The 24193-nt window shown below is 38.6% G+C and overlaps 2 protein-coding genes across 12 annotated transcripts in view; one reads left to right on the top strand and one right to left on the bottom strand.

Annotated features, from left to right (window-relative positions):
• Nucleotides 1-91: 91 nt before the first annotated feature.
• Nucleotides 92-6172, bottom strand: LOC138064314 (dimethyladenosine transferase-like). 2 transcript variants are annotated; one of them, XM_068926247.1, is made up of 12 exons: nt 5980-6172; nt 5640-5713; nt 4762-4848; nt 4320-4381; nt 4119-4212; nt 3971-4020; nt 3243-3366; nt 3038-3130; nt 2198-2262; nt 1779-1842; nt 1176-1282; nt 92-385 (listed from the first exon to the last, which is right to left on the bottom strand). In XM_068926247.1, exons 1-12 carry the CDS (start codon nt 6056-6058, stop codon nt 343-345), a joined length of 942 nt encoding a protein of 313 aa, XP_068782348.1. In that variant the 5' UTR covers nt 6059-6172; the 3' UTR covers nt 92-342. The 2 variants fall into 2 exon arrangements, with proteins under 2 accessions (XP_068782348.1, XP_068782349.1); XM_068926248.1 differs by having other exon boundaries at nt 5992-6171.
• Nucleotides 6173-6177: 5 nt separating this feature from the next.
• Nucleotides 6178-24193, top strand: part of LOC104146874 (importin-11) — a 99247-nt gene continuing 81231 nt past the window's right edge. Inside the window, exons 1-7 of one of the 10 annotated variants that reach the window (XM_068926236.1) lie at nt 6178-6702; nt 7546-7610; nt 15935-15992; nt 16081-16162; nt 16549-16692; nt 19082-19182; nt 23960-24032. In XM_068926236.1, coding sequence (XP_068782337.1) covers nt 16555-16692; nt 19082-19182; nt 23960-24032 — 312 coding nt within the window. In that variant the 5' untranslated portion in view covers nt 6178-6702; nt 7546-7610; nt 15935-15992; nt 16081-16162; nt 16549-16554. Of the gene's footprint in view, nt 6703-6937; nt 7128-7545; nt 7626-15934; nt 15993-16080; nt 16163-16548; nt 16693-17956; nt 18095-19081; nt 19183-23959; nt 24033-24193 lie in introns of those variants that run through there. The other 9 variants (XM_068926237.1, XM_068926238.1, XM_068926240.1 and 6 more) reach the window with 9 other exon arrangements.

Raw genomic sequence — 24193 nt, 5'->3', positions numbered from 1 at the left:
AATGTACAGAGATGAAGTCCGTGAACAGAGAACACAGATCTCAGTTATGGCAGCTCAATCCACGTGTCAGTAGGATATATTTAAAAATGTGCAGTCAAGTGGAAGTGCAACACCTCACTTTGGTCCTGAAAGAATTTAACAACGCTTTTAAAATATGGAGCAGCAGCTTCTTCCTGTTATGTGTGATAAAACTGTATGTAATGTTCTTAAAAAGACCCAGAATACGCATGCCATGTTCTATTTGTTGTTTATGGAAAGAGATCTTGTCCCACTGCAGTCACACTGGCTTTGGTAAGACTTGGATGACAAAATATGGAACATCTTCCATTCTCCTGAGAGAACTTATGAGAAATGGATGCCTTCTGAATTGAAGCCATGCAGCAGCCTGAAAAAATGAAATATTCATGTTACAGTTTCTACTAATTTATACTTCAAATAAAATAATTTCCAAGCCACGCTGGTAAAGAGCATAGGACAAAGAAAGAAAGCAGTCATAAAAACTACTGTTGCTGTTCAGCTGCTATGAAGAATTGTTACAAAGCTTACATCAGAGATAATTAGCAAGTTGTGCAGATTTAGAAATGCAGATACATTTCCAGTGCGGTTATTCATACTGCATCCTACCAAATTTACTACATTTCTTAAAAGAACAGTAGCTGCACTAATTGTTACACTAATGAACAGCTAGGAATTTTATCTTGAATTAGAAGATGATTCATATTGCCAATGAAATTAACTGACCAGAAGGAAGATCAGAATATAGTAAGTCACATAACTAACATTTCCAAATTATGCTGTAGATTCTAATCCTCAAGAAAGATAAAAGAGAAGGGTTGTGCAAGTCACTTACAAAATCTGTCATAACCAATGTTGTTATTAGAGCCATTTTTAGAGGGGATGTAGAAGTGTCTAGTACATGAATCACAGAAGTAGGGATCTTAAGCTAATTGCTTCTCAATATTATAAGCAGCAGTATATATAAAGAGAGAAAGAGAGAGTGTGCGTGCGTGGCTTTCTTCATGTTCAAGACTGGAAGCAAGGAGGGTGTGGTATTCAGAGGATACGAGAGAGAGTGTTGTTCCTACCTAACGCAGTATTAACCTGCTCTGTGTAGGTACAGATGCAGACAGAACTGGGAGAAGCTCAAAAGGAAGGCATAAAGAGAACAGAATTACCTAATAAAATCATCTATATCCATTGAACGGGCTCGTTTTTCAGAGTAGCCTGTATTTTTTAAGACTGTCTGTATTTTCTCTGCAATTTTGAAATTTTCTGGTATTTCCTGTCAATAGAAGATATAAATTAGTTTTCCATTCATAGCATATAAAAAGGTTAAAGTTAAATTGTCTATTCTTTTCCTGCTTTTAGAAGAGTTTTTGTTTCAAGTGATCTAAGTAAGTTCTCTTTTTTTCCTTTTAGGATTAATATGTCCTTGTGCCTAGATTTTTATACCTCTGCTCATTCACTGTAAATGAATCACCAACAATATGGTCAGACACAGAAGAGCTTCTTAGTAGGTACTGGAAAAAGTCAGTCCCGAGACGTTCACAACCAATACATTAACAATATCCTCAGTTTTCATTTTTTGCACTGTGTTTTAGAAACACTTTTAGATTTTTCTTTGAAGAATGGAGTTAGGTTCTTCCCTACCCCAAACTCTTTTGAAAAGGTTTTAACATTTTAAGCTTTTCCATGCTCATTTTTTTTACTCTTATAGATGTTAGTATTTAGGTCATATTGCACAGAAATCGGATTTAATACATTAAAAAGGCACTTACCGTATTATGCAAGGAACAATGAATTCGGTAATTATGATCCAACAACTGCTCTACAGCACTTGATCTGAAAGAAATGCAAGTCTAGAGTGAAAACTGATTTTTAACTAGTTCTTTTGACTTGAGTGGTTGTTAATCCTTACTATGAAAAGAAACTGTATTGACTACGCAGAGCTGTTCATTTGAAACAGCTGTCTAGTAAAGAGTTTTCTTCCGAAGGTTTCACTTCAGAAGAGTTTCTAACATCAGCATAATTTCTCCATTATTATTTATCTCAGACTGTTCCAGCATCTGCATTACAAGCCTCTAAGAACAGAACTCATTTCAGACCAAGGCTGTAACACTACTAGGTATTTGCAAGAAAGGTTAACTGGACAGACTCCAAAACTTTGGAGAGCTGCCTTCTAATAGAAATTACTTACTTAAATGCTGCAGAGAGCGTCTTGTTTTTCCTAACAAAGGCTATCCTCACCAGACCATCCCATTCCTGAAATTAAAAAGTATACAGTGTTTCCTGAAAGGAGTACACAGCTGCTACAGAAAGTTCAGAACAAACACTACTGACAATCTCACAACAATAACACAAAGAACATCGTTTTAGGAAAATATCTCTCTAACCAGTAAGACAGTGCTGTCTTGTGCAACGCAATAAAAGTAAAGGAGAAAATATATCATTCACAAAGACTTGTGAATTGTTCTGTTTTGAGGATGGGCGCTATCGGACAGATCTTACGTGCTGAGAAGGCAGGTAGTTGAAGAAAATCTGATTAAATTTGGGCTAGGCTGGAATGGTCCTGAAGATCAGACCATTTGAAAAACTAAGACGACTATCACGTAACATCTGTCTTCAGAGACTATACACAATCACCTGAAGCTGTGAGTTCTCATAGACAGTCCTTTGCTCATAAGCAATAGTCATGTCATCAGCCAGAACAGTCTCTTGGAGGTACAAAGGGTAATGAAAAGGACATTATTACTAGCAACTCTCCTATTGACATGAAGATGGTACCTTTGCCTCCTAAGTGCTGTAAGAAAAGCTGCACCTGAGTTGATGGGGGCACATTCTTCAGGTAACCGTGCTAATGCAAACCCAATCAAGAGGGGGAATAAGTATTTTGGAATTCTGTAAATGTCAATGGATAGCTGGTACTTAGTATTGTGAAGACAGCATGTCGAATTCCGTAAGAAATGAAATGAAAAACAAATGAAGTACTACTACTGCTATGTTACTAGATATGGTTACTAGAGCGTATAATGTTCACCTGAAAGTTGATTGGTGGTGGTGGGTTCCTTGGCTCTATTCTGACAACACTGGATTCAACTTTAGGAGGGGGCCTGAAGTTGTTCTTTCCAACCTGTTAGTCAGGAGAAGTTAGGCAGCTGTAAAATTTAGCGGCAAATCCTGACATTCTTAAAAACAACATTCTTCTCTGTATGGTAAGCGGTAGCTAACACAGAATGACGTACCTTCATCAGATGGTCCACACGAGCTAATAACTGAGTATTAATAGAGAGTCTGCAGTATAGTTTAGTCCCTGGTTTTGCAACCAAACGAAGTGCAAATTCTCTTTGAAACATAAGTATTGCACACCTGAGAATTACAGAAATGAGCAAATGAATCTAAGTCTTCACAGCTTTTAAGTCAAAAGCCAACTAAACACAGCTTTCCCCTCAATGCTTAGAAGCAATAAAAGTCTTGACATAAATGCACACTCTGCCTTAATCATCTTAGTACTACCAGTAAAACTAGCAGTTCAATGAGAGAAATCAAGAACCACTGACACACTGAACTACACACAGACGTACCTAGCCAATTATATTTTTAACAGACTAGACAATAGGTTCAACGTTACCATCCTTACTTCCTAAAGTAGGAAGGCATTTGAAATGTTAGATGCCCTGCGTATCCCTGGATGCCCTGGAATAACAAATAGTTACTACAGTAGTGTGAACAGGTGCAAATCCTGGTTTTCATCAGTTGCACAACTCACTAATGCCAAGACTAAATTTTCCCATGCTTAATACTTCAGTATAAGCTAATTTCCAGGCATTGGCAACTTACAGATTATAGAAAACTTCTGGTGTGGATCTGATCCACAGAAGTAGTATTTTATGAAGTAAATAATCTGATTTGGGATTATTTGTAAAATTAATCTTTTCAGTTAGAAAAGCCAGCGATCTATTCTTCTGCATACCTGAAAAAAGGTCTATGAAGCAACAACTTGAAAACAAAGGGTGAAGAAATCTGAGGAAAAGAATAATATCATTAGTATGCCTTCTGAGGCATCATTAAAATAAATAAATAAATAAACAAACGCCACGCTCAGATTGTTTTGTCCATACCTGATAAGGCAAGTTAGCTACACACGCATCAAAGAATGGTAAGTCTGTTTTCAACACATCTCCAACCTTGATTTCAAGTTTGTTTGCCAGACACCTGTGGGGAAAATACAGAGTGGTTATCTCCCGATAGGCATGTTGCTGAAGTTTTTGCCAAGGCAAACACTGCTTTAAGCACTCTTTATTTCCGCTGTTGGTACTTACGTGCCCTGGACTCTCTTCTGAAGTTCGCCCACAAGTCTAGGGTCAATTTCACAAGCAATAACCTGAAAACAAAGTATATATTTGCAATTTTCTACATGAACTCTTTCTAATTGAGATTAGTACTTCAGCTGCAAGAAACTGTGAATAACTATTGCTACAGAATTAAATAATTCTTACGTATTTCCTGTTAGGCTATGCGCTTCTTCTATCCCTAAATATAAAAGGCTTATCATGTAAATGGATGACAGCAATACAGTTCGACATTATTTACATGAACATAGTCAGAAATTCCTTTGAGTTATGTAAGTTTTAAGAAAAAAAAAACACAACTGATTCTGCTGCTTTGAGTCAGTTCACAGAACATCTTCCTGTTTGCTTAATAGTCTAAGCCAAAAAGTCATTTTGGGTATGTCAGGGAGGCGGGGGGGAACATAACACTTACTTTTTTTACTTTCTCTAACATTTTCACTGTCAGATTACCGGTTCCAGGGCCTACTTCCAGAATGACATCTGTACGTCGTAAGGCAGCCTAGGAACAAATGGCATCTCACCATTTTTCTAGAATTGATTCCAAGCAATCATTTACTTTTAAAATGAAACATACATGCAGCTCAATAAAAGGCTAAATTCAGCTAACAGCGGTGCAAGAATGTCATTTAGAAAAGGAAGCAACAGAAATAATGAAAACAAGAGTGTCCTGGGCTGAATACAGAAAAAAACCAAATAGTCTCATTCTAGAAAATGCAACAATGTAAGAACTATAATATAGAAAGAAGGTCCCTTCAAAAATCACAAAAAAGGATACTAATTCAGAGAACAGAACACTGCATTGAAGTGTGTTTTCCAAACAAAACTTCAAACTGCTGTACAAGGTGTACAGGAAGCTGATATTCTAGAGCATAAGGGAAAGCATCCAGTTGACAACCCAGAGACCAGCTCTCAAGCCAATCATTTCATTCACTCAGCTAGCAGCATGCTGAATAAAATTCTCAGCTCTAGGGCTGGCAACTGCTGCATGCATATTCAAAGCAGCAGGCTTTTCCCCATCACCTATACATGAATCTTCTGAATCCCTTAATATTATTTTCAAAGCTCAAGGTCAGCTGTCATGTAACAACAACTGACAAAGACTAACTATTTAGATTCTTCAAAACAGACGTGCGATACTGAGATATAAAACTGCATAGTGATTACTTAAACTATGCCATTGTTAAAAGTTTTAATTAGTATTTCAGACCACGCAGGAACATTTGCTTCAGAAATGAAGTCCAAAGTCATACTGCTGCGAGAGCTGAGGTCACCAGGGCAGCAGCCACCGACCTTCTCGATGATGCTGTTGACGATGAGCGGATTTTTCAAGATGTGCTGGCCAGCCCCGGTGTTGAACAGAATTCCTACAGCCAAGGACAACCAGAGCAGTAAAGTTACCGACGGTGAAAATATATCAAGGAGAAACTTAGCAATAAACCTTTCTATAAGGAAGTAAGTGTTCATACACCTACAGCAGCCGTTCACGCTTCTTCCAGATGAACACCCGCTCGGGCCCGGCTGGGACGAGCCGCCGGCGGGGCCAGGCCGCAGCCCGAGCCTCCGCCCGGCCCCAGGGCCGCCGCAGCCGAGGCCCCGGCCGGCGCTGCGGTAAGAGCCGCCCCGCACTCACCGGTGCCGCCGCCGCCGCCGCCGCCGCCGCCCTCCCGGCGCCCCTGCCGCGAGCGCTTCTCCGCCCGCGGTTTGGGCATGGCGAGCGCCCGGCCGCCACACGTGCGGCCGCCTCCCGCCGTGGGCCCCGGGGACTACAACTCCCAGAGAGCACCGCGGCGGGGCTCGTTGGCGCCGAGATGGCGCGTCCCCGGGAGGCGGGGCGGGGCAGGCATGGCCCTTCCGCGCCAGCTCCGCCGCCTCCCGCCAGCACTTCTGATCCCGGCTGCCGGCAACTCTGTCAGAAGCTCTCATCTTCCTCGACTGCTTTCAGTCGTTGACACCTCAAACGGCACCAGCCCCTAGCGCGGCACCGCAGCACACGGGACGCCCCGCCGCGCCGGCACAACCGCTGCCGTCACGCGGTGCTGCGCGCCAGGAGCCCCGCCCCTTTCCCCGCCCAGGCCACGGCGAGTCTCCGCCCGCAGCGGCGGCAGGCGCATGCGCGCGAGAGGCCGCGCCGGGCCCGCTCGCCGGCTGTCCGAGAGCCCCGAGAGCGCCCGCACGCGCCGCGGGGAGCGCCAGTCGCGTGTCGCGCGGTCGATGACGTCAGCGCCGGCGCGCCGGGGGAGGCGGGGTGCTGCAGGGGCAGCAGCTGGTCCCGGCTCGTGGCGCGAGCTTCGGAATAGGCGGGGGTCGCGCGCGCCAGGCCCGCTCCGCGTGCGGCGCCGCCGCGAGCCGAACGGTGAGCCGCGCCCCCTGCCCCGCCTCGCGGCGGCGGCGGACGGGGGCCTGCGCCGGGCACGCGGGCGGCGGCGGCGGCGGACGGGGGCCTGCGCCGGGCACGCGGCCGCGGCCGAGCTGCCGGGACGGGGGGAAGCGGCGGCGGCGGCGGCGGCAGCCCGGGAGCGGGCGCGGCCGCCGAGCCGCGGCCGCGACCTGCGTCCCCGGCGGGGCAGGCGGCCTCTCCCGCGCGGCGCGGCGCCGCTCGGTGCTGGGCCCGGACGGGTTCCCGGGGCGGGCGCCGGCCTGTGGAGGGCGGCGAGTGAAAGGGAAAAAGCGATTGCAGCTCAGGGTAGGAAGTCGGCCGGAGGAAGGAGCTGCTCAGGTTTTCCGTGTCAGGGAAGAAGAAACTGGGCAGTTGAACTGCGCTGTGCGATGCGCTTCCTGGTATCTTTTTGTCTATTTGTTTCTGCTCCTGCCTGATCATTTGCGTTTTTATTTGAGTTATCAGGTGCCGTTTATCATTGGTACAACACTCCTCTTCTGTTCACGTGTATTTTTTTCCTGTGCTGACTTCTGTAGGCCACCAAGGATAAGAGAACTCAGCGTTATGTTTTATATAACGTGGTTCAGTAATGTCAAGATATTTTCTTTGACTGCAGAAGAAGAGTCGCTACCCAATTCCATGGAGCTATTCTCTTGTTTCTCATCGAAACAATTTTTGATCTGGATAAGATTGGTGGGAAGGCATCAGAAGAAGTGAGGCATTAAGCTGCACAGTTTGTTGATAGAACTTATGTTTTGCAGAAATAAAAAAAAAGCAAGCAGTGGTCTTTCATTAAAGGTGATTATTTTCTTCCTGCAGGGTTTTGAAGAACAAGGTCTTGAAGTCTTACTGGAAAGCAACTTCTTCCCAAAATCAAAGGCAGGGTCAGTGCAGTAGCAGTGAGTTATTTCTCCATTTTGTGTTATCTTAGAAAACAGTAACGTGTATGTTATGTACGAACATGGCCCTGTGTACAGTACAGACATGGCTTCTGTTATATGCTACTACTACATACCTTGCTTCCATTATCTTAATAGCTCAGATGAAGTCTGCAGTGCCTTTGGCATGGCTTTCAAATTGGCGTTCTTAACATGTAAGAGTACGTCAGTCTTTATAAGTAGCACATTCCTTATGAGTTTTGACTTCTTGAAACTTAAAGGCTAATCATCTTCATCACTCTCTGTGTTTTTCCTCTCGTTCTTCCATTGTACCGTTATGTAGAAATGCATTTCATACCATTTGCATGAAATAAGAAAAGTTTCTGTTACCCAAACCTTATATACGTATCATACACTTTAAAACTGTATCATCAGAAGTTGGTTTTAACTGTGTACTGAAATGGCTTATAGGCTGGTTCAGAGGATAAAGGCAGATGGGAACTGAAGTTTCTATTTCAGCTGTTGCATACCCATTTGTTATAAAATGCTCTGTTGTATGGTTTTTGACAATCTGTTTGTTAAAACGAAGTGAACTATAATGAAGTCAAAGGAATAAGATTAGTCTTGTGAAATTTATCATCCTATAAGCTTACTCTCAAACATTTAAAATACTCTTCCCTTGTCTCTGTGTATGCCTTTGGCTTTTTCTATATTATCAATACTGAACTCTATGGTGGAGTTTCTTCTCAGCTTGTATCTAAGCAAATTCCTTAGGAGTGGTCCTACTGTAATTTTATAATGCCTATTGTTTGTGTTAGGACTTCTTGATCAGTTTTGTGTTTTCCATTTATCCTGAGAGGCTTTTCTTTTTGCCCGATGTTTTATAGCATGATCAGAGTTCCTTCTCTAAATATCACAGTCAGCTTTCCTTATTGTTCTCCTTTATTCCTAAATTTTCCCTTCTTATTCTGTGTTCCTTTATCCCTGGTGTCTTCTGCTGCTTATGTTGATTTTTCAGACCTAGCTATTAGTTTCAGTGCTGTAATTTCTCACAAGTAAAAAAACTGTAGAAGTTCTCTTTGTCTGTTTCTGTCAGCAGCAATGTGTACGCAAACCCTGTAACTCTTCCTTCCTTAGACATTTTCTTTTTTCTTTGCTATGGCTTAGACTGGGTAAAGAGTAAACAGCTTTTTTCATTAAGGTTAAGAGAAATTAATCTCTTCTTCTGGAAAATCTCAGCTAACGATGGTAGTGGTAGTATCTTGAATAGCCAGGATACTGGTAGTTTTTTTGTTTTTACTGCTTAGTAGAAACGCTAAGGTATGACCTAATTGATACAGGTAATACACTAGTAGAGAAGAAACTCATAGGAGTGTTTATAGAGTGATGGAGGGGCTGGTATAACTACCAACTGTTTCTGAAACTGGCAGTATCCTTAAAAGCAATGCTAATAAGTCATGTGAGCATCAGAAAGAATGCTAGCACTCGTGTTACACTCATCTGCTCAGAAGGGGACCCAGAACTGGTTCTCGTGGCTTTTTAGAATGGAAACTGTTTTTCTTGTCTTCTTTAAAACAAATATGCTTAAAACACCCACCTTAAGTAAGTCATCCAGTTAAAAAGAATAGAATTTTGAATTCTGGCTTGAATTTAGGAATCTAGGTATGACTAGACTCTTCAGCTAGTGAGATTGAGGCATATATTGTAATCGGGGCAAACTCAAGTGTGATGGAGCAACTGTTATGTGTAGTTCTTTGGAGACACCAGCTTGAATGATCAGCTACCCATTTTCAGTTGAGTTAATCTGGACAAAGAGAGTTTAGCAGTTAGTGTGTGTCTGGAGTAGGACTTCAGAGTACATGAGTCATTTAGCCGTGATACTTCTAGCTGAAGTATTTTTCCAAAGTAAACGGAAAGGGTGCTGAACAGACCATTCACTTGTTAGCAAAATGGTGTCACAGGAAGATCAAACAATAGGAAAGATCTAGATCAGAGTTTTTGGGTTTCTTTGTAATTTTTAACATGTAGGCTTTGAATCTTACTCACTGCCTCTGCTATAAGCTTGTGTAAGATGGTGCTCTTTATGCCAATAACTACATTCTTGCTTTAATTGTTCCCATGTCCTTCTGCTATCTGTGATAAGTGTGTGAAGTGCAGAGTCCCAGAAGCTTTGTCAGAAAGCATCTCTAGAGACATGTAGTCTAGCCTCTTGTTCAAAGCAAACTGTTGTCACCACCAGGTCAGGTCAGGCATAGCTTGTCTAGTCGAGTCTTGCAAATCTCGAAGGGTTCAGGTTACACAGTCTCTCTGTTTCAGTGCTGTACTGCTCTCCTAGCGGAAAGGTTTTTTCTTAATGTTCAACTTGCTGCAGTTTGTGGGTTTTGCCACTTGTTGTATCATTTGCCATTAACAAGAAGCATTTGGCTCAGTCTGCTTCTAAGTGCAATTCAGGTGACTATTAAAGTTATAGGTGACTACTAAATCATCTTTTAGCCTCCTCCTCCTCACCAAATGAGGATAGGTTATTTGCTTTAGACCCCTGACCCTTAGTTCTTGACCTCTCTTCTTGAACTGAGGAAAGAGAGAGGGGTGATGACAAAACTGGACATGGTATTCTGGAAGCAGTCTCACCTAGTGCTGAGTAAACAATAATGACACCCCTTGAGCCGCTTGCCGTGTTTGTCCTAAACTAGCCCAGTCTACCGTTTGCCTTACTAGCAGTGAGCAAATACTATAATTAGGTGATATGTTTACTGCTTTATCTTGTTCTAATTTAACAGAATTTTAAGTGAATCCATTCTTGCAGCTCACTGTGTTGGAAAAGAATTTACTGAATTGTTAACAACAGATAACGCAATTTAGAGATGCATGAATATGAATGAGTTGTTACACTGTGTTGTTTGAAGTCCAGGAAAAGTGAAGTTTGTAGGCTTCCACTGAAGTAAACTTTCATTTCCTTGCAGATATAGTAGCAGTCCTTGATGGTTTGTTTACATAACTAACATGACTCTAAAATTCAGATATATTTCAGTGTTACGGGAAAAGTGCCTGGATATGCTTTTGCCTCAATCAAAAGGGCTGGCTATTCAGAGAAAATGTTCAATTAGTCTGGCAGAGCAGTCGAGACACTCAGGCTGTTTTCTAAAATAAAACCTGTCTACAGATTCTTACTTAGAAGGGGAGATTATGGAATGAGGAGTAGAACAGAGAGAGGAGAGTTAAGTTTTGGAAAGGAGATGGCAGAGTTTCAGAGTGGCAATGGAAGTGCAGGACACTAAGAGAGACAGGTAAAGATGAGGAGAAGGCATGGGTGTTTGTGGTCTCTGAAGATTTTCTCACTGTGCTGAGGGGGGTGGCATTTGGTGTGTTGTATATCTTCTGGATAGGAGCAATTTGATATTCACTTCATCTATTTCATCTGCTATACTGGGAAAAGTCTTGTGGAACTTGTTGAACTATGAGTTAAGCTCTACAAGTATTCCGTAGACAGTATATTGTATATTTCATGTACTTCTGCTCATGTATATTTGGAAGTGATGCAGATTTTCTTCGTTGTCTGAAAAAACATGTTTTTATGATATGTATAAGTTTCACTGTCAATTAGGTGTCAAACCTAATGGGTCCTATCTGCAGGAATTGGTGTCGTGGAAGTATCGGTACATAACAGTTATGAAAACTGTGTTGTAGAGGATCCCATTAACACATTTGATGTGAGCTATTGTCGTGATTGATTCATTATCTTTACGAAGCATATGCAGAGGTTAAGTTTATTCTCAAGAGTAATCCTGTTTGTGAGAAGGGATTAGAAGGAGAGACTTTATCCTAGGGTTGAAATTGCATGTGATGACTTGACTCTCTCGGTTGGCTTGACGCTGTTAAGAGTCTTATATTCCTCCTTTCTCCCTTAGCCAGCGTGGTGCCTGTTGGACCATGTACTCAGACAGCAAAACTTGCTAACTTTGCAAAAAAAAAAAAAAAAACAAAAACAACCTCACTAATCGAACAGAAAATTGTTTAAGCTTAGCAAGTGGTCTAGCGAGGACCAGAGCTGGTGCAAGGAAAGGAGTGGAAAGATCAAAAGGTGAGGAAAGGGAGAAGTTGGGGCCTGGAGGGGGTGGATGGAAGGGAAAAAGGTTGTCCCCCTTTCAGGGTAATTACTAGGTTGGGGCTGTAGTAACACGTAACTTTGCTCTGAGTCTGTATTCTGTTTTGATAAGACAAAGAAACAAAAGAAGATTAATATAAAGGATTGTACCCTAGCTTTACTTGAAAGTTCACTAATTGAAGGAAATGTTGAAGTCATATTGAAGGCATGCTGCTGTTTTGTTTTTCTATATATGCCTCCAAATTTGGCAGTTGATTGTTCTTACATTTTTTGAGATTTGAGGAAAAAATTGTTGTTTTTGCCTCTTAAGAATGACTTTTAGGAGAAAAGTGGGACCTTGCCAAAACAACAGCATTTAATTTCACCATGCAGGGAAATGCCTAAATGTAGGTATTCATTCACTCTTACAGTACTGGTATGTACCCTAACATAAGGTCATGGATTTCCTAATAGTTGTCAAAGCTCTTGTTCATTACAATGCAGTTCTAATAACTATCTTAAGCTGGCATAAGCTTCCTGCTTTTTATGCCCAGCACAAGTACCTGTGTAGCAATGTGGTCTGGAAATGATTTGGGAGCTTGATCCGAATGAATGCCAGTGTATTTCCCCCTGATCTCCAGCTTCAGGGGGTTGAAGAGGTGTGGGGACAAGCAGAGCGTGGTACTATTTATTTTAGTGACCATACCTTTTTATACCAATATAACGTGCACGCACATATGCGTACAGGCACATATGTTGATATGTATAAAACACATTTGTAGTTAGCCTAACCAGCAAATACAAGTTTGCAGTTTGGCACTATAAGGAATGATTTGGAATAATGAGTATATTTTTCTTTTTATAACAACAAACTTAGAAAATAATTGTAAAAAAACAGACTATAATGACTGCTATCATCAGAAAGCAGAAATTGTTTAGAGGAATCTCTTGAACATAAAAGCAATGAACATAGTCTTGTTCTGCCCTGTGTGGATTCTTACGATATGCTTGCTATGGACTTTGCCATATCCCATCCGTAATGCGACCGTGTTATTGCCATTTATGGTTTCTAGCAATTTTTTGTCCGAAGCAACTTCTATAAGATAGTATAATTCAAAATACTCTTTTCTAGGTGTACTTCATATGCATAATAATGCTATTTATAGTCATTGTGACTGTTCTTGCTATATAGCCAATTATATTAAATTCTGTTTGAGTGTTTTGTAATATAGCGTAGCATAATTCCCCCCACCTTCCTGGAAAATGTGATGGTAAACTGTGGGCTCTTTGGCGACAATGGCTATTTTATGTATTACTTTGCTAATATCCTCTGAATCGTATTATGTTAATCATAAATTTATAATAATTGAGAGACTGTCAGCTTGCAAAAAAAAATCTGAAAGTGGGAAATATGTGGCATCTGAACAAAATAAGTAGATTTTGAGGGTGTAGTATTAGCTTTATTTTTTTTAATGGATTATGTCAACCACATGCAAATATAAATGCATATCTGAGGTAAAGGAAATCCAAACAGAAATAAATTTTAAAAATGAAGTCATTATATATAAACCTGCCTAATTTTTTTCAAGGGAGGGGTCTTGGATAAAACTAGAACATGTTTCTGACTCTTTTATTGGAATAGCACTATTGACTTTTCAAAATGTATTGTCTTTGACTGTTTTTTTTTTTTTTAACAAATGGATCTAACATTTCGTGCTGATGAAACAAAGACCTATTTTGAAACACGTATCTTGATATTTTTCTTGTTAATTTTTATTGAATATTAAACTAATACAGAGCCTACTGCTTCCTTAAATATCTTACAGTATTTATAAACTTGATCTTCAAAATTTCCCCATCTTTAGGGAAATTATTCTTTGTCTTCAGCTTTATTACGTTGTTTGTGACAGCCTCACTCGGATCTTGTGTGAGGAGTATTGTTCACCTGGGGTCAGAAAGCAACCATGCAAATTTATGGAAGATGAAATCTAAATTACCTTCTTATTAGGAAGTCCTTGAACCACAGTTTTCTGAAAGGTGGAAGAGTATTCTTTGGAAGTATCACTACAAGACTGCCCGGTTCTGATGATTTTCTGTAGGTATCCCTAGGGTCAAGAGCAGGCCACTGGGTTAAATGACCTTTTGCTCTGACCTGCTAAGGCTGTTCTTATAGCATTGTCTGCCCCAGTATTTTAATGAAAATATGAGCTTTCTCAAGAATGAAAAGCTTAAAAAAAATGCTTTGTGTATATTTCTCTTTGACTTTGTCGTCTTTAAGTCTGCCGGTTGGTTATTTTGAAATAAAAACCTTGAGGATGTTTTTCATTTTGTTGTGTTTGTATTGTGCTGACTTTAAGCCATCTGATGAGAACTGTTCTTGGTTAGTATATAAATTATATAAATCTTTAGTAGCAACACTGTTCCCCACAAAAAGGAAGACCCTACTCCACTCCTGCCAAAAATACGAAAAAAAAAAAAAACCCTCAAAGCATTAGCTTTGAATGTGGCTGAGAAATAATTTCATCTAGCAAGCATAGTCTTTTTGTGGTGCAGAATCCGTTGTTACATGAAAGTTCCATAATCCATTTTTTCTCTCAAATGAGCATGTCCGTGGAATGGATCTTCAGCAAGTATCTGGGTATGTGTTGCTGATTCACTGTTGATATATATCAGTTTTCCTGTGGCAAGTTGTTATTTGAAGAACACTATTTAGCAAAAGGTCTAAAATCATCAACTTATCGAAGGCCACAGTTGCTTACTGTGATTTGAGTTTTTTTGTTGTTTTGGGGTGGGGTATTTTTGACACATGCACACATGCTGTATAGGCTTGACTTTTGGAAGCTCTCTTGGTTCTTGAGGTTTCATCTAGCAATTAGGACTGATGGTCTGCTTTGCTTTTTTTTTTTTTTTTTTTTTTTTTTTTTTTTTAAGAAGAAGAAGAAGAAGGTTTGCTGGTTAGGTGCTTCAGAATGATACTTTATCTTCTCTTGTTTCATAGTGTAAGATAAATATACATTTATTTTGGAAAGTAAATAATTTGACTTTTGAATAGAAATAAATGAAAACCCTACCAAGTTCCTATCATGATCATCACAAGTTAACATGATGTTTTTCTGTTTTTTTGCTAGGCAGTATGCCCATAGAGTAAACCAGTCCCAGTTTGACTTTACAGTCTAAAGCAGTGTCTTGGTTCCCTGGAAATTAGTCTTTTCAGAAGCAAGCTGAGATTGTATGTTTAAATTTGTTATGTAAAGGTTTCGTAATCTTAGGAAATTTTTAGAGAATTTGCAAATTGATAAAGGTTGAAATGACTGGTACAAGTAGAAAAGACAGGAGAAGAAATGGAAGGTAGATCTGTTTTGCAGGAAAGTTAAAGCAGAAGGATAAAAGATGTCACACAGGAAGTCTAGGACAGAATTTAGTTACTTCATCTGTTAGATTATTGCTCTAAAAAGAAAGATGATTTTGGAGTTAGTCAATTTGAGTATACAGAGTTTTTTTCTTTTTTTAACCTTAGAAACGTCAATATTTAATCTATTTTTGTTGAGGATGATTGAAGACCTAGTTTTGTATCATGAGTTACTAGCTTTTTTTTTTTCTTTTAATTGTGCAGGGCTATTGGTAGTGTCTTTCATCTTGCTGCTTGTTTTGATGTTAGGACAGTGTGTTCCCCTTACCCCCTCCCCAATTCAAAATGTTATGCTTGTATCAGAATCAGGTTTAAATTGTTTAACTTTCTTATCACCCTTAAAATTTTTCAACTCAAATTTCTTTCTAGGTGAAAGTTGGAAAGGCAAACTAAGTTATTTAGTATTAAACAAAAAAAAAATCCTTGAGGCTGTTCATAGAAGAGAATTAAGCTGTGCTTAGTTGTTTATTTAGAAAACTCTACTTGAAGTGTAGAAATACTTTGTTTAACATGGATCTGTATTATGCAGAGTTTATGTAGGTCATAAACAGAAGCTTTTATAGACAGAAAACCAGTTTCATTCATTTTCAGACTTCATGGTTATTTACATATACGCTTCTCTTTGCCATGATGCTGTTTCTGCGGTTGTCATAAATGTAATATATCTGTTTTGTGTCATCTGGAGAGCAATGTTTAGTTGTGTCTTTAGAGTATAAGAACGTGTTTATGTTGGAAAATAGGCAGTTGGCATTCTCAGTTCAGCTGAGTTAGCATTTTGTGTGCTGAAATAGACAATGAAGGAATACAAATACCTTGAGAAAATTCACCTTCTTTTAGGACTCGAATTCTGAAACTCTACAATTTGGCCTCTTTTAAGTGGATGGAAAATATTCAGGTAGATGAAATGGATCAGTTTCTCTTTTGCAGAAGAATTATTCGGAACATACAAAGCTATTGATACTTTGCATATCTGCCTTTTTCAGATAATCCCATGGTTTGCCCTGCCTGCAGCTGAAGTTAGGATTCATTGCAGTTTTGCTCAATCTGCTGTGCTTCACAGGAGAGGTAACCAGTGTAAAAATAAAATATTTTCAACAAATTCTCAAATGTAGTAAAGGTGCTTGTACGTCTAATGATAGACTTCTTGCTTGCTTTTTCTGCTGAGAAACTTCTGAGAGCAAAATAGTTTAATCGCTCTATACCTTGATACTGTCTATGAGTGGGTGTGATATGCGTTGTGTAGTCTAGTGAAAAATTAGCATGAGGTGTTTAAATAACATGAATGAAAATATCTGTCTGCAATTTTCCTGGGGGAAGGGAACTGATTCTGTGAGTTAATCAAGTGTGCTTAGTTTTATATTCTTTGCAGGAATAGGATCATTCCACAGGATTTAACTTTTAAATGTTTGCTGTCTTTATTAAGTTTTTTCTCCCTTTTTAAATGTTCTCAGATTTTCATGGATCTCAATAGTGCTAGCACTATTGTTCTGCGAGTCTTGACCCAAGCTACTAGTCAAGATACTGCAGTGCTAAAACCAGCTGAAGAACAACTGAAGCAGTGGGAGACACAGCCAGGTTTTTATTCAGTCTTGTTGGTAAGATACAGCAGAAAAGTGCTATTACTCATTTTCTGAATAGTTCTGAATGTGACCTCCTAGAATTCCACTGAAACATGACCTCTAGCTGAGGTAAGCTTTGCATAGTTGTGGTCCAGCTACTAATATCCTTATGCCATGCTTTGTGAGGCGTCATCATCATCAACACGTCCGAAAGCTGATTCCTTTCTATGCATTCAGGAACAGGAGAAAATTCAACTTCCAGCAGCATGAACAGATGGGCCTCTAGTGCTAAGCCTGTTGGTGGCCTTTTGTAAATTGTAGGTAACAGAAGGCCAAGATGACCTTTCCCAAAGGAATTCTTTACTGCCTGATATAGCTGTGACACTTTTATTTACCCTGGCAGCTTTAAACCTCATTGCATGTCTGGACCAGCTATTCTTTATTGTGGAGGCAATGCATTAGGATAGCTGTTGTACAAGAAAAGTTCCACGCGCTTTTCAAAGTATTACGTTTGATACTCCATTGCGATTACTTTCCTTCTTGTCAGCAAAGAGAGGTTCCCAGGGAGATGACCAGGTTGGTAGCAAGGTTCCTGAAAAAGTGAATACTTCCAAAGGTATTACTACTTCTGCTGATGAAATGGATGCATTAGCATGGTGCCATGTGATGGAAACAACCCCTAAAAAAGGCTCAAGAGTTTCAAAGAAGACGAGCAGAATTTAGCAGTGTCATTATTCCCCGCTTCTTGTGTGCGTGGGTGTTTATATTAGGGTAGTCTTAAATAACATGCAGGTAAACTGATTCTCCTATAAACCTCTGTCTTTAGTGCACAGATGAATGACTCGGAGGTGTTTAGTGACATGTTCTGTTCTCTGTAGGCCCTCCGCCTTATCTGTTGGAAAAGTTGAAGGCGAGTCTGGAGATGAAGGGAAAAATTAAAAAAAAAAAAAAAGTTTGAGCTGACAAACTCAATTCTATCCCCTGCCTTTGCCATAGAGTTTGTCTGCATTTGTATATACTTTCAGCTGTGTGTATGTATGCGTATATATTTATATATATACACAGACGTAGGTATATAGAGATTTTTCCAGCTGTAGAAATTTTCAAAATAAGCAGTTACTTTGTTTTAAGTCTCTTGCCTGTGGGGATGGGAATAAGTTTCTTTGTGTATTGCACTTCTCTAGTCTTTCTGTATCTCTTCAGTTTTTCTTTTAAGACTAGCTAGCACTTCATGTAGAATTCTAGATGGGACAGTTCTTTGGTGTGAACAGATTTTGAATATTTCTTGGATTTTTCTCAGTCTCATGTCCAGGTGTTCTGTTTGACTTCTGGGTTCAGCTGGAGATCTTTTGAGCAATAGCCTTAATAAAAGAAGTAATTTTCCTGAGTGTGTAATTTGGAAAATCGCTGGTCTATGAAACTTGTCTTTTCTTTTGCGGTATGCAAGGCTTTGTATTTTATTATATTGAGATTCCTTTGTCATTGTGCTATCTTACTATTTTGAAGTTAATGCTTCTTTGTACAACTGATTCTACAGTATGTCTTAATCTTTAGTAACATACGGAAGTCAAAGTCACAGGAACTAAACATAGTAATGAGCAGTGCTGCTTAGTGTAAATAGGATAGCGATGTTCAGGTTTTTACTATCTGACTATTCCTAGCATAGAACAACCACCTATACACAGCCTATCTACTTACTTACCATAATACACGCTATGCTAGATGGTTTTTTTTTTTTATTTTTACATTTTGCTCTAACACTGTATAAGTTAAAGATGATTGGAAGATACTGGAGTTAACATCAGGCTGAAATGAATTAGAAAAAATGCCCCGAACTACTGGAACATCTTAACCCCTATAAAGTGTAGAGAAAGAGGCTATGCCTTCATAGGAGCTGCACAGGCAAGTTTGAAAAGTGCTGTCATCCCAGATCACTGTTTTCCAGTCAGTGTTGGTAGTCAGGAAGGTTCTTAGCATGTGACAAGATAATGAAGAACTCTCCTGAAAGATCTCAGGAGTTTGTGCAATGTTTGTGCAATACAGTATAATTTCTTTTTCTACTAAGAATCCAGCTGTATCATTAAAGAGTGTACTAACTGTCTGGTGCGGTAATTAGTAAAGGGTAATTAGTACCCTTTTATTGCCTTTTAAGCCAAACAAGATTAGAAATACATTCACCCTATATTTTGGGTTTATTTTTTTATAAGTTGAGTAGTAGAGCTAATGGTAAGCATTTTTCTGTTTTTTTTTTTTTTTATTTTTAACATATGGTTTAATGTTTTTGTCAAATGCCGACTAATGCATTTTTATATACACCTGTACATATGCAGGTACACATATATATGCTAGTGCATGTATTTATACAACTTCTATTCTGTCTGTCGCACATGGAGTAGCTTTTAACTTCTGAACTTCTTTTTAATAGAATATCTTTACAAATCATACCCTGGATGTGAATGTAAGATGGTTAGCTGTGCTGTACTTCAAGAATGGAATTGATCGGTATTGGAGACGGGTGGCACCCCAGTAAGTTGGAAGTTGCTTTCACTTACCATTTATGGTGGATTCTGTTACATTTATCTAACAGGAAATGCAAATTGCTTGGTTGACAGAGAACTTACTTTGGAATTTACAGTGACATGAATAAAACTTTTACATTTCCCCTCACCATGTTGAAAAGCTTTTAGGTCATTAATGAACCAATATATTTTCATATTGTATTTTACAGCTTTGTTCATCTTTTATTTTGAAGAACTGAGTTACAAATCTAGGTCTAGAGTCCAGATTTGAAGTGATGTGATAAGCTTTATAAAGTTAATACCCCAACTTTCTGGTAGAGACATATGTAAGTGGTAGGAAGTCTCTTGGAAAGATCTGTTAGACTGTTAAGAGATGTTTAATTTAAGTTATTTTAGAATTCATATTGAATATATACATGAGAAAGACAGTAGCTATCATTATAGACAGTTCTGATGTGCATTTTTTTTTTTAATCATTATTCTGATACTCAGCTGCTGGTAATGCCTGATAAAAAGGTCTCCAAGGAAACTAAAAGTCTAACTGGTTTTCCTGAGCATGAAATTATTTACTTAAAAATTTTCAAGCGGGCTGTTGTACTTTGTTACATACAGAACTATATACTTTTCAGTGTGTTCCATGTAAGCTTTTTTCTTTTAAAAGTAGGTTTCAGTGCTGTCAGGAAATGAGAAGGATCTAGAAGCGTTCAGTCCATTGGGCTCTCACATGCTAATAAACTAGTTAGGGGCATCACCATCAGGCTTGTATATGGGGTGAGTTTTCAGGTCCAGTTTTTATGGATGGTGAATCTGAGCTTGTTCTGAAAGCATGGCGCCGTTTATATTTTGTGGCGTTTGAGATAGCTTAATGTATTTTGCCTTACCATATAAGCTTTTTTGAAGATTCTGCCAAATTTATGTGGCAAAAAGAGGGAAAACTGATGAAATTCTGCAACTGTAGGGCATTCCAAATTTACAGTGTAGTACCCCATGATTATGTGAAGCACTGAAATGTTTGTGAATGCAGATTAGTATCAGATGGCAATAAATCTACAAACAATCAGATCGCCAATTGATATGTGCCTGTGGAAGAAGGCATTTATCTTTGGCATTTCTTCTTAAAGACAAGAGATAATGCTATTTAGATTATTGGTACTTAATAAGTAAGCATTAGTGAACCAATTAAAATACTCTATTTCAATATGTTAATTTTTTCAAATAGATATCAGTAACACAGTAGAAAAATCCATGGTTCATTTCCTGTAAAAGTAATGACTACAATTTAGCTGTTTGAGGTGATGTGAAAACTGAATAACAGTCTTTCAGTATTTTTTTTTCATTTTTGGGAATTTAATGTGATTACAAGTATAAATAAATGACAAAAAAATTGGCTACTGTTAAAGATTCTGTGGAGTAAATACCTATTGAATTTCCAATGTAAGCCCACTCTTCCCCCCCATTTCTAATTTCCTTTCACGTTTCTCACATGTGACATCTAGCCAATATCTTCTGCTCACCCAGATCACTCTCGGTTGGTAAAGTATGTTGGATGCATTTTGAGAAATGCTATTTTTAAGCTCTAATTTCTCAGCCAGTTGTTCTGTGAACAGTGGATACTGTGATTTTGAAGGTTTTATTATACAGGTTCTAATTTTTTGTTCTTGCAAAACTCTCAGCTCTCTTGCATTAGCATCTGTCCCTTGTCCAAGTACATAGTGCCTCAAAGCTTGTTCTGATGTATCCAGCCTGCTTGATTGAGCAAGTGTGGGAATTAGGGGTGTGTTTGTGTTGGCTGGTTTCTGCTGCCTCTCAAAGGCAACAAATGAATTTATACCTTTTTTTTTTTTTCCCCCGTTAGGATGCTAACTCAGGTCTGTCTCCTCTACTCAGCTGTTGATTTTCACATAACCTATGAAAAAATCATCTCTGCCATTTCTACCCTTTGCCAAATTTACTTGAATTTGGACAAATATATCCAAGAATTGTGAGAATTGGAGAGGGTTCTCGCAGACAAATAACATGTTCATATAGCCTTAATTCCTTGGTAAATCAGGGCTAAAGATTGTTTACTGTTCATCCTTTCTTTTAGGACTATTTGTCTTGAATATTTATGTACTTGTGGAGAGTACTTTTAATCTCCAGAAATGTTCTCAGTAAGTTAAATGTCTCTGTTAGGAGTGTGTTGAAGTTATTTTTGGCTGGGTCTAGCAGGACTAGCTTTACCCTACTTCTGCTGAGCATTGTGATTATTTTTTTTTTTCCCAGCTGCTACTCCTGCAAAGTAGGAAAAGAACATTGATTTGAGATTATGAATCCTTTGGAGAGGACAGTAGTTGGGTGTTTTTCAAGCTCTTTTTCAGGCAGAATTTGGCCTATTATTTTTGCAGTGTTGTCAGTGCTCTCCAAAGGTGGCCTGATTTTATGATTTTGCAGATCTTTATTGGTTTGTTCTCCAGAAACAGCTTTTCTTGAATCTGAGTGCAATTAAAAGAGTACCTTTTTTCTGAGCATGTTTTCAATTTCACTGAGAATTACTTTCAGTTCTTTATTTCTGTGGACCTTGTTCTTTGGATTATTGTCTTAGCAACTTCAGGAGCTCTTAAATCATGTTTTTATTTGTTTGAACTATAAAATAGCTCTTCAGACGTGAATTTCTGGTTTCTGAAGTAGTAGATTTTTTTTTTTTGAAAAAAGCTCCAACAGTATTTTTTGAAACCCTGAATACCTATTTTTCCCATTCCACAAACACAGGAAAAAAAAAAATCAAGACTCTGAAGCTGCAAATTGTGAAAAACTAAGTCATAAAGATTTTGAAAGCAAATGCCTACTTCTCTACAAGGGCCTGTCTTGCTTTAATTTTTCACTTGGTGAAGCTCAGCAGTGTAGTAAAATGAACTTAGTGAATGACAGACATTCTTCCTAACTTCTGCTCTGTTATTTTTGTATGCAGTTGTGCACCTTTCTTAGAGTGCGTTGAAAGAGGATAAAGATTACCTTTTCTGTGCCTACATCTGCTCTGAACTCTGCGGTGGGGAAATGTGTAGCTGTGGGTTTAACGTCCAGCAGGTGTCACTGTTGTAATGTTGTAATGTAACTGCTAAATGTTAAGTTCTTTCCCCTCTGATGAATGATTTAGCGGTTCTTAGACTAATGCACCTAAGATAAAAATGAAATATACCACTGGCCTCTGAATTAATTCCTTAATTGTTTTCAATACAATGAAAAGCTTTGCTTATCATAAGCTTCTATAGCTGAGGAGCTCATCCTGATGAGTCCATTTTCTTTTTGTTCTGTTAATAAAATCAAAAGCTTAATAATAACACTTATTTATAGTAAGTAATGCATGTTTGTTGCTTTTAGGATATACAGGTCATATGATTGAGGGGAAAATATAATCAAGGCAGCAGTTCTTGCAAGCTCACAGAGGATGTAAATTAAATAATATAATTGAACAGGTTTTTTTTTTTTTTTAAACAAAACATTTTTTTGGTGCTTTCTGTTATCCCTGAACAAGTAGCACAAGCTAAATTTAATTGAAGTTCTAGATTTCTTAATTGTAACAACAGCTTGCAAATTTTAGAAATCACTCAGTGTGCCTGTATGTCTGGAAAATACATACTGCATTTATTTATTTCTAAGAAAATAACGTTCTGTGGTGCCTGCTTTTTTTAATGTCGTCTACTGTCTTCAGATTAATAAGGAAAATAGTTTTCCAAACAAAAACTTTTATTATTGAAGAAACTTTTGTAGACATTAAGTTATGCCAAAAATATTTTGCGTAATTTCATGTAAAAATACTTTGAAACTAATTCTTGGTTTAAAAAAAAGTCAGTCAACTTTGTTTCTTGCATGCTATAAACTACCTCTGAAAAAGAAACTTAGGCTGGCAGTTCAAAGTCACTTATGAAAAAATAAATCCCCTCTCCCTCCCCAACACATGCTTTATACTTGAGAGGTCTGTGATCTGGCAAATCGGGAGGATTTGTATTATACGCGGGGTGGGGGGGAACTAGAAACATTGCTGCAAATGTTTGACCTTAGGGTAAATCCTAGTTTTATTTTCTATTATTTTGATTTGAACCTTTAATACTTAACCTAGATTAGTGTAGAACCTGTGATTTTTAAGGAGCTTAAGTCATCCTTTTAAACCTCCCTGTATAAAAGTAGTAGGTTAGTGTCTTAGATTGGCAACTGAGATCAGCAAGTGGTTGTGCTGATGTGTTTAATCTTCTTAATTTGCAGCTACTAGACTATGTTTGAAGTTTGATGATTGCATGTATACTTCTAAATCGCTGCATTGTTAAGTAAAATAGTTTAATGCAAATAACCTTAATTGATGATTTAAGTAACTGTAAAACTCCCTTACAGTAATCAGAATTTATAATTGGTATAGTTTTCCCATGTTTTCATAATTGATCCTTGTATTTTACGGTGTGTACTTGCTTTTTGTGCTTCCAAAGGTCACATAAAAGGGAAATATAAAACTCTAATGTCAAAAGGCTCTCAAATATTTCTTTATCTCACTGTTTCTTCTCTTTCCAAACATCTCTGAGATGGTGGAAAAACAAAGGATGTTCTCCTGATGGTTTATCAAATTGGAATACATTAATTCCAAGAAAACGGCACGAAAGTAATCTTCATCTAGTCAAATACAGATGCACAAATGGAAATTGTCATTTTGACTTTTGTGTCTAGTAGTAGTGACAAAACAATGCTGAATATGAATTAATAGTTGGGTTTTATGTAAAATGAAATGCTATTCTAAGAAATGTATCCTGTTTTAACAGTGCTCTTTCTGAAGAGGAAAAATCTACCTTGCGTGCTGGACTTATTACTAACTTTAATGAGCCAGTGAATCAGGTTAGTGACGAATGATTAATTATTGTTCTCCTTACAAATGTTTCTGGTATACAATTGGTATATAATTCGGTTTCTGTCTTCACGAAGTGTTTGCTAATGGCACAGTTGACAACTTCCAATTTACATGCTGCCTTTCAGACAGTTCTTTACCTTGAAGTGAG

This window comes from Struthio camelus, chromosome W, assembly GCF_040807025.1.
Source record: "Struthio camelus isolate bStrCam1 chromosome W, bStrCam1.hap1, whole genome shotgun sequence".
Classification (NCBI taxonomy): domain Eukaryota; kingdom Metazoa; phylum Chordata; class Aves; order Struthioniformes; family Struthionidae; genus Struthio; species Struthio camelus.
This window is presented reverse-complemented; position numbering and strand designations above follow the sequence as displayed.